Raw genomic sequence first — 9,602 nt, 5'->3', positions numbered from 1 at the left:
CAAACGAACCGTTAAAACATTAATTACTCCACAAGTTATGAATCGAAACGAGTCAAATCTTGCACAATTGTTGATAGTCACCTGAGAAATAGTCACCTGACCAAATTTGGTCCTTCTAGGACGATGGGAAGGGGATGGGGGGGAGCCTTAATCCTTAAAATACGTCCTAGGGCAATATGGGTATCGTTTCTTAGGTTTCTGTGGTCTCTAAATCGATTGTAGAGAGAGAGAGGAAGAGAGAGAGGGTGTGAGAGAGAGAGTGTAAGAGAGAGGGGGTGTGAGAAAGTGAGAACGAGAGAGGGAGAGAAAGAGAGAGAAAAAGAAAGAGGGAGAGAAAGAGAGAGAAAGAGAAAGAAAAAATAGAGGAAGATAGAGAGAGAGGGTGTGAAAGAGAGAGTGTGACAGAGAGAGAAAGAGAGAAAGAAAGAGAGTGAGAAAGATAAAGAGAGAAAGAGAGAGGGAGAGAAAGAAATAGAGAGCGAGAAATAGAAAGAAAAAGAGAGAGAGAAAGAGAAAGAAAGGGAGAGAAAAAGAGCAAGAGAAGGAGAGCGAGAAAGAAAAAGAGAGAAAGCAATTTAGCGCATTTTTTCTTTCCCCTTTCCCCACTGTGATTCACTTGGCCGTACACTTGGAGAATGGCCAAAGAGTATATTTCACAGAACAGGATGCGACCAGTTTTTGTCATCCATGTCAGAGTGATGATTTCGCCCGAACACTCCTATACTCAAAAAGGCGAAAGTATTACACCTGCTCCAAAACCCAAAAGGGAATTTCAAAGACGGAAACAAGGAGACAGGACGAAGTCTGTCGGGGCAGCTAGTTGATTATAGTATTACCGAAACGAGTACTATGCATGCGACGCATAACACTGGACATTATCGATCTCTCGCACTCAGTCATCGATGACAGTTTGGCACATGTTCAAGAGGAAGGTAAAAAACGAACCCCAAAAACCCTCATCGATGTTGATGTTTACTATTCTCGACCTGGCGGACCATGGAATTAGATCGATGGAGAGCAAGCTTCCGCCCGCCATAAAATCATTCACGGCAAACGGTAATCGGTGGTGGATGTGCCTCTCAATTTCGGCCTGTTCCGTGTTCGTCATTAGCAGGTCCTTTCTGCTGCACATTAAATCAAATCACCAACATAAAAGCGATGCAATTTCTGAACAACCGTCGTTCCAGTAATTATGGCTTATGGAAAGTAAATGTGTTTCCCCAAAAAGCTTAGTCAAAAACCGAGTAATAAAGTAATGGTCTGTGACGCACTCATTGAATGATTTATGTGTCCATGGCCGATTCCAAAAGAGATTGAATTTATTAGGCGCTTCCTACGGGGATGGAAACATGATTATTGACCACTATTTACCACTCATTTGTACTCGTTCGAGCTCGATAGTTCCGTTTTGCAGAACTCACCGTTGTAGTGTAATTAGCATCGGTCAACCTGTGCTCTCGTAGGACTCACACTGTCTCTCTCTCTCTCTCTCTCTCTCTCTCTCTCTCTCTGTCCTTTTTCTTGCAGATACCTCCCGCACGGGCGATAAGTTCGAAACGATGTCCCGCAACACGGGCTACACGAAGTATATGAGCCTGAAGATCCGATCTGTCGGGCCGGCGGATTTCGGATCGTACCGATGCGTGGCCAAAAACTCATTAGGCGAAACCGATGGACTAATCAAATTGGACGGTAACGGATCCACCCGAAAACCAACCCTTTCGTACGCGTGCCGTATGCCGTCGTAGTCTCCATTGTCGAGAGATCAGCGGAAATCCGTGGCTCCGCGAACAGGGAGACTTCCGAGACCGAAGGGTGGCCACACAGCGAACACAGCGAATCCTTTCTGGGGCCAGCCTGCGAAAGCAGTAGTTTTCCCCGGAAGCGAATTTTGGGTCGTTTGCGTATGCTTTTTTGTTCCTCTTCACCTTCCAAATCGTCCAAAGGACACTAGCCAGCCGGGTTGCAGTGTTCGGGCCATTTCCGGATGCTAACGTTTCGCGGTAGTGCGGCGCTTCGAACGTCATTCGATCATATGCTGAGCTGAAGCTATAGAACCGGTTTTTTGTTGTTCGGAGAGGAGGCACACATAAAAAGCTGCCAGTGAACCGAAGACGCGGTTCATCAAATCGATCGCCGGTTTTTCCGTGGCCATGCGTACGTTGGCTGGCACTAGCAGAGAGTGGCCGAGAGGGTTCACTAACGCCGATGGGCGAATGCATAATGGAGGATAAACTTTTGATGCCGACGCAAAACCCCATTCCCATTGTTTCATTGCATAATTAACGGATGTTTTGGAAATTGGAACCGTGCCTGAGTCGGGGAGATGCAGTCACGATGCGAGTCTCCACCGACACCACCGGCACAGGAGGTGCATCGAGGAATGTAATTGAGTTTTCCGGGCTAATGGAATTGCAACGAAACAGAAAGTGGCTCTTGAAAGTGCGTGCAGGCACGACCAGGTTCCGGAATTTGATTCAGCACACCACCGACTACCGACCGCGGCGGCCGTGTTTACGACTGGGCTGATCCTGAGCTCAGCATCGGCCACTCGGGTGCGGTGGGATTGTAAATCCGCTATTGATGTATTGGGCACCGGTCGACTGGTGTCGGTAGACGTTATTTATTGTTTGCAGCCCCGAAATGTGACCAATGCAATAAAATGATGACCCCTAACCGTGACGAAAGGACGAAAAAGCGAGCATTGTTGGCGCAGCGCAGGAATGAAACGAAGCGGCTACAATGTGCTGCTGTGGTCGAATGCAATTGTGTTTTCCCCTCCGGGCGAATCCATCGGAGTTTCATTATGCAACAGGATAGGGAGTCAACAAGTCAGTTACATTTTTGTCAACAAGTTTCAAAAATTCGTAAAATATCCTTTTCTAGATGTTGCAGCTTTGAAGATTGAGTTTTGTGAATTGTTTCCTATAAATATCGAGAGGCGTTCGAAAGCAATCAAAGCCTGACTAGGTGTGAACTGCTTCGCATCAACTAATTTTGTAAACAACTCGGCGACGGGTTGTTTATTGGTTGGCCATCGCTTCGGTTGGTTGATTGGAAAAAATTGAAAACCCAATTTCGCTGCTCCGTTTCGGTCGCCATCACCGATGTGGGCGACGCAATTGGTTGTGAAAATTAGAAACATCCACCGGCTGGTCAGCATGCCCATACCGAGACCCGAGAACCGAGTCAGCCAGAAGGTCAATAAAAAGACATGCCAGGGGGTTCACGTTCCGAAGCCACATTTCCCTTGATCTCTCGCTCTCTCTCTCTCTGTCTATCTCTCTACTTACATCAACAGTCATCACCGGGCCCGTTCGTTGCCGTGTGACCGCCCTACTAATGATGCCTTTCATTTGCCTTCGGTTTTTTAATTTATATGCAGAAATACCGGCCCCGACGACAATATTGACAACCGAATCACTTTATAACAATCGATCAAAAGGTAATTTAAATGTAAATTTTAAAACGTATTTTCATTTCATCCATCGAGCTCGTTCACCTTCCCGGGGCCTAGGGCGCCGTCCCGGCACCATTCGCCACCGATGATGCTCCACTTCAGCCGGGCTTCCGTCGGGCTTTCCGCAGTTCGTTCGTTTCGCAAACGATCGGGCTTGGTGGTCCAACCCGGGCCTTCTCTTCCTAGTGTATTCATGAGACTTTCGCTGCGGCCACCATTTTTTGTCGCTTTCCCATTTTCGATATTTTCTCACCAATTTTCCGAGAGGCAACAACAGCCGTTCCCGCGCTGGTAGCAAGGACGACGATTTTTCGCCGGCAAAACAAGCGCCCAACTTCCTATTGGCCCCGTTCCCATCTCTCGGGTACCGGTGGCTTTGCTGAAACATCCTCCTGCCGCCTTGCCCCATCGCCTTGATAAGCAGTTTGAGTTCCGTTTCATTTTTGGGTCGACCACAAAGAATGGCGATGGAGAGAAAATCTCCGCGATTCAATGCAGATTCGAGTGCGGATCGCAATTTTCTTTTTCGGGCGCACACTTCCTGTTTCTCACCTTCATGTTCGCAGACGCAGACCGCAGTAAATCAATTTCCCGACAAACATCTACGAGTGTTTTCGATGTTCGATGTCGATCGAACTTCGTTCGCCGAGTCTTCGGTTCACTCGTCCCCGATCAGTTCCAATCACCGTTTCGATGGTTGATGAGCTAATTTTTCATCCGTCAGAAGGACTACTTGTCAAGCTGAACGGCGATTTCGCTACGAGATGGGCTTTCGTGGTCCGTCGGTACGTTGGTTAGGCATCAATTTCAATGTCGATCTACCGATACCTTGCTCAAACAGCATTTCTACTTTTCCTCATCCTATGCCTTCCTTTGCCACATTTTCAACATAGTATTTAAATTCATCTGCTTTGAAAAGGAAAATCACATCCATTGAATTCAAACTACTGTCAGCGGAATTGTCATCCGTAGATGATCGAACTGTCATTGGCTGTGGTGTCAATCACATTGCAATCAACAATCAAAATACGGGGCACAGAAAATTACGCAAAAAGTGGTGCACTATGGGGAAAAGGTGTTCATAAACCAACTTTAATAAGTGAGGATCTTAGGTATATTTTTCCAAAATAGATACATTTGTTATAAGCGATACCTTCCATTTCGCGTAGCTTCCGAGATCTGCCAAAGTCGAAAGAGTGATAAAAATTACTCAACTTTTATCAGCCACTTTAACCTTTGTAATGTAATGTACCTATATCATTCGAAAAGTAATTCTTTGATATGAAACAATCAAATGCTTGGCATTACTTGTACATTTTTATCGGAAATTAGTATAGAAAACTTTGAAACAAATACAGTTCATGAACTTTTGTAATGCAGAAATATTTTTTCGCGGCCTTGCGCAACTAAACTAGGCATTGCAATTAAGATTTAAGTAGTTTAACAATTTTTTCCAGTCAGTTTTGCATCCTTCTCAATCAGTCCTTGCCCGCTAGGCTTATTTTATGAAAACGCTTCTAGGCATCAGTGGAGGCGCTTGGTCTCTACATTGTCTATAAAATGGCCATAAGAAACATATTGCCTTTTTAAACTTTATACTTTTTCTGTTATTTAGTTAAACTAGGTAAAATGTCGATCTTGTATTCGAACAACTAAATGTAGTTTTTGCAATTATTAAGCGACTGTTTCAGAATTTTCGATGTGCATTATGGGTAACTGAATATTTATTTCTTTTAGAGCATCTTTTTTTTTGCATATGCAGATCCTATCATGAAAGTACTGTTCTCAATGTAGATAAAAATTGGATAGTATGTCAATCGTTATGTTCAAGGTCCGGACTATGGATGCACTATGGACTATGGACTGTGGATGCATTAAAACTTCTCTGCCAAGCTCCCAGACTCTCTGGCGAGTCAGTAAAGACATGCGTAACATTTCGTTGTACAGATGGGACAACGGACAGTTACTTACATTGTTAACCCCCCTTTGACTCACAAACAAATGAAACAAACAAAAAACAGTGAAAGCATTTTTTAAAGTGTAAAATATCGGCTTTTAAACGAGCCTAAGTACGATAGATAGTTCACGAGATATCGATCACTGAAGGCATCTATCGTGAAAAACGTCGATTACTTTTTCCCCAGCCAGATATTTAAAAATGTTTTTATCGTGGAGGAAAACATTAATTAATTTGTAGCAAAAGTTCGCTATTTGCAGGAGACTATGCATGAATACATTTTGGTGTCACGCAGATTGTATAACTCAGCCGTTTAAATACTTTAAAATGTCGAAAAAAGGGTATTTATTATACTTTAACGCGTACATTGCACATAAAATTTTGCATGTAAGCAAAACACATGCAAAGAAAACAAAAACGTTGAAAATGTCCGCGGTTTCCTCCTGAAACAAATTTGTCCGTTTATCCCATACAAATTCCCCATAGTGCGGTGGTGTGTCCTAAGTCTCTCTCAAGTTTAGTTTATGCTTTACATTACTTTTCACTGCCTTTGCGGACGGTCATCTAATAACATTTATTACGCTAAGTATGCTAACCAAACGCATGTGTTTATTCTCTTCCAGGACGGAAACAAAATAAAAAACACGATCCTACCATGGTCGGAGACTACGGCGTCGAGGAGTGGAAAGGTGATGGTGAGTTTTGTATCCAAAAGTATCCAAGTTTAACCGACAGTTTCAAAGCATTCTATAAATTCTGTGTGCTCCATTGTTTTTGGTAACACAAGATGTGGTTACTCTAGCCAGGCACCAACTATTTGCTGTTGAAATGCATTTTCAATTGCCCTGATTTATGGTTGGCAATTTAGCGTCATCCATTCAATCATAATCACTCGCGTGGCTGTTTGAGTGTTTCAACAATAAATATTCACCTTTCCCAAATGAATATCTAAATCGGCGGATCATCGACGCTACCACAACAACCCGGCCGAGTCTGCCCAGCCGGTCAGGGCTCGATAATTCGCCCGCCGACAGCAACCCACAATCGAAACACAGAATATGTTGCGGTTATTTTTCACCATTTTTTGTTTTGGTTTTAGCTTGTTTGTCGTTTATGACTGCCACTTGAATCTAAATCGGAGAAATGTTTAAAAAACGTGAAAATGAAAATCCCACAACACAACGAGGATTTGGTGGCGAGCGTGATTCCCCCGTCTATGTGGCGAGTGGCAATCAATTCTGCGGAAGGCCCTCCTCAACCCCCGGTTTTGCATTGTTCGAATGCATTCCGGAAAACCGTTTTGGGGAAAATTCCGAATAAATACAAAAAGAAAAAAAGGGAAATGGAAATGGGCCGCGAACAGTGTAAAACGGGAGGGAAGCAATTCGCAACCCAAAACCGAACCCCCGTCGATGTGTTCAGTGTGGCAGAAAAATGTGGCACTATTAGAGGGCCGAATGTCTATATTCCGGCGAAGGAATGGAAAAAGGGTAGGAAAAAAACCTGAATCGAACCAAACAATCACGTACGCGGGAACCAGTCAATTCCCTCCACACGCGCGGCTGGAATCACTCTAAGGACACCAGCAGCAGCAAGCCGTGTGAATGTAATGGTTTACCACGCTTGGCGTTGCTTGGCGGTTGCAACCCGATGCACTGACCGCGCCACCAACGTGCTGGAACGTGCTGGAAATTCGGAAAACATCCGACAGAAATTTACGAGTCAATTATCACTTCATTGCTGGAAAAACACAGCAGCGGCAGCAACAGGACATCGAGAGCTTGTTGTCGCCCGGTTAGAATGGAACGCTATGGCACTATCAGAGAAGCATAAATCTGAACATTCTCATTGAGCAAAAAATCCATTAACATGACGGTCGAAATGAAAAGCTAAGAATACAATATGTGACTAACGCCTGATGGAATCGGAATGCCTAATGTTCGTTCATAAAAAAACAAAAATACATTAGCAAACAACACAGCACAAGCGGTCAGCCTCTTAACCGATCTCATCAATCACCGGTATTGAAGAGAGGCCCCCGGGGCGGAAGTAAATTAAGTCGACAATCAAATTATCACTATCACTTTATTACCATTAATATTCCCGGCATGGGCGACTTTTTCCGGCCAGATTAGTGCCAACTATGACTATTCAATTATCCGGCAGAACATAAAACCCCAATTAGCACGTGGTACCCAAAGCTTCACGGAGACGCTCTCGAGCTGCCGATCCGTGAGCCTTGTAATTGCAAATCATGCAACGATTTTCGTCCTCTGCCCCGCCCGGTGACCTGCTCAGCGATGCGCGCCGCAGCTCAATAAATCTTTCCAACTCATCTTGAGTCCGGCCTGGCGTACGTGTGTATGTGTGTTTTGCCGCTTGTTAACAAATGGTTTTCTTACCGGAATCCCTTGTCCGGCGACGGCCCGGGGGCGGACCCGAAAAGGACGAAAGCGAGAGAGTCCTAATCATCCCGGGTCCCGGAAAGGATGGGCGTGAAAGGAGTAACATTCGACAGTTTCCCCCCTAGAGCGGGGTGTTATTTGTCGGACTGTCCCCGGAAGGTAATTAATTACTTCGGGCTTGGGCTTTTGTCGGAAAGCGAGTGGAATAGATTTCCTCTTTGACAGCTACAACGCCGGCCGGGGGCCAGTTCAGGACGCCCACCGAGCCACCCAAACCCAAAGTAGCTCCATTTCTTTTTTGTTTCGCCTCGCGCGTCTTAGTGCGGGGCGATCGCCGGAGTTTGTAAAGTACCATTAATTATGTTCGAGCATACCTCAATTATTCACACATTTATCAACGCGCACCTTGTGCCGGCGTGGAAAAGGGCTTCCTGGCCTCCGGGGTGACGGTGTGGCAGCTGCGAGTGATTTTCGCTGGCTCAAAACTTCACCCACCGAGCCAGTCCGACGTCTCACGCAGCTGGTGTTCCGCGTTTCGTCTGACTTATGCCAATCAATTTCGCCGCAACGCGCCGCGCCGCGCTACTTGGCACCCGAAGCCATTAACTCGGGTGCGATTAACAGCTCATTGTGCGTAATCCCCTCGCAGCTCGCCCGTTTAATAGGCTCTAACTCTCTGCCCTTTCCGGTTCGTTCTCTTCCGCACCAGGTCCAGCGATACGACATCCCCCCGGGGCGTTCCACAACGGCGGAGCATCCTCGTTGACGTCTTGGCTACGGATGGTGTCCTGTTGCTTGCTGCTGCTAGAGTTGCTCCCGCTGATTCACCTGCATCACCTCGATCACCGACCACCGGCGGTAGACCTTGGACGATGAAAGTGAAAGCCCGCATCCTCGGAAGGATCAGCTGTGCGTGTGGGTCATCAGTGGGTTGCATGTTATCGATTAAAGTGTAGCTGTGAATCGAATCGCCGGAACTGTCGCCCGACATTCTCCGCAACAAGGACAAAGTCCTGTGCGGTCGCGAGGAGGCGTAGGGCAGAAAGTATGCTTCATAACGTTCCGCCGCCGGTGTTCCCTTTGTGTGGCGTTGCGAACCAATTGGTTGATTGTTTAAAAAATCATCATTTCATTTGTGAAAGTGTTCCAGCGGAATCAGTTAGTTATTCATGAGCTTTCTTGAGCAGTCAACGTTTTCAGTAAGCCCCTTTCGTTAGTGCACTGCGCCAAACTTCCGGTTCGCACGCCACTAGCAGATGACCACCGGTACGGAAGTGTAGTGTTGATTTTTAACGGTCAAGTTTAGGTTACGGTAGCAGCAAAGTTACGCATAGAAAAGTAGAAACCCTTTGTACATACGTAGTTTCTCCCATGAAATCATGAAAATGGCAACATCAGCAAATGGCACCGGCCGCAGCCGCGGTGCATTTCGAATGGAGGCGCATGGTCGCTCTCAGCGGCTGGCGCAGCAATCGTACGCCCGGGTTGCGCTTCAAGCTTCGTCCAAAGTCATTCCCACAGATGTTACACATATCAGACACGGCACGGGACTAAAATTGGCAGCAGCAGCGCAGTGCATTGCGGCATCGGCGATGCGATGGCCATAAATTCACCCGAACGCGCACTACGCCAACGGGAACCGTTGATGATTATTTAATTGATTTTAAGTTCATTCCCGGGCAGTTGCGTGGGGGCAAATTATTATTTATGTCCCATCGGCAAATGGCAAATTATGTTGCGGCCCATGTCCCCGTCCAGGCCGCGTTATGTAATCGAGAAA

The 9,602-nt window shown here is 46.1% G+C and overlaps 1 protein-coding gene across 1 annotated transcript in view; it reads left to right on the top strand.

The window, feature by feature from the left end:
• The window catches only part of LOC131207699 (lachesin), a 61,437-nt gene extending 52,739 nt beyond the window's left edge, over positions 1-8,698 (top strand). The window contains exons 8-11 of the mRNA XM_058200326.1: positions 1,528-1,692; positions 3,386-3,445; positions 6,041-6,112; positions 8,532-8,698. Of these exons, the coding sequence (XP_058056309.1) occupies positions 1,528-1,692; positions 3,386-3,445; positions 6,041-6,112; positions 8,532-8,698 (464 nt within the window). The remainder of the gene's footprint in view (positions 1-1,527; positions 1,693-3,385; positions 3,446-6,040; positions 6,113-8,531) is intronic.
• Positions 8,699-9,602: the final 904 nt, after the last annotated feature.

The sequence above is a fragment of the Anopheles bellator genome, chromosome 2 (genome assembly GCF_943735745.2).
Source record: "Anopheles bellator chromosome 2, idAnoBellAS_SP24_06.2, whole genome shotgun sequence".
Taxonomy (NCBI): domain Eukaryota; kingdom Metazoa; phylum Arthropoda; class Insecta; order Diptera; family Culicidae; genus Anopheles; species Anopheles bellator.
The sequence above is the reverse complement of the archived record's forward strand: the minus strand, read 5'-3'. Positions and strand labels throughout refer to the sequence as shown.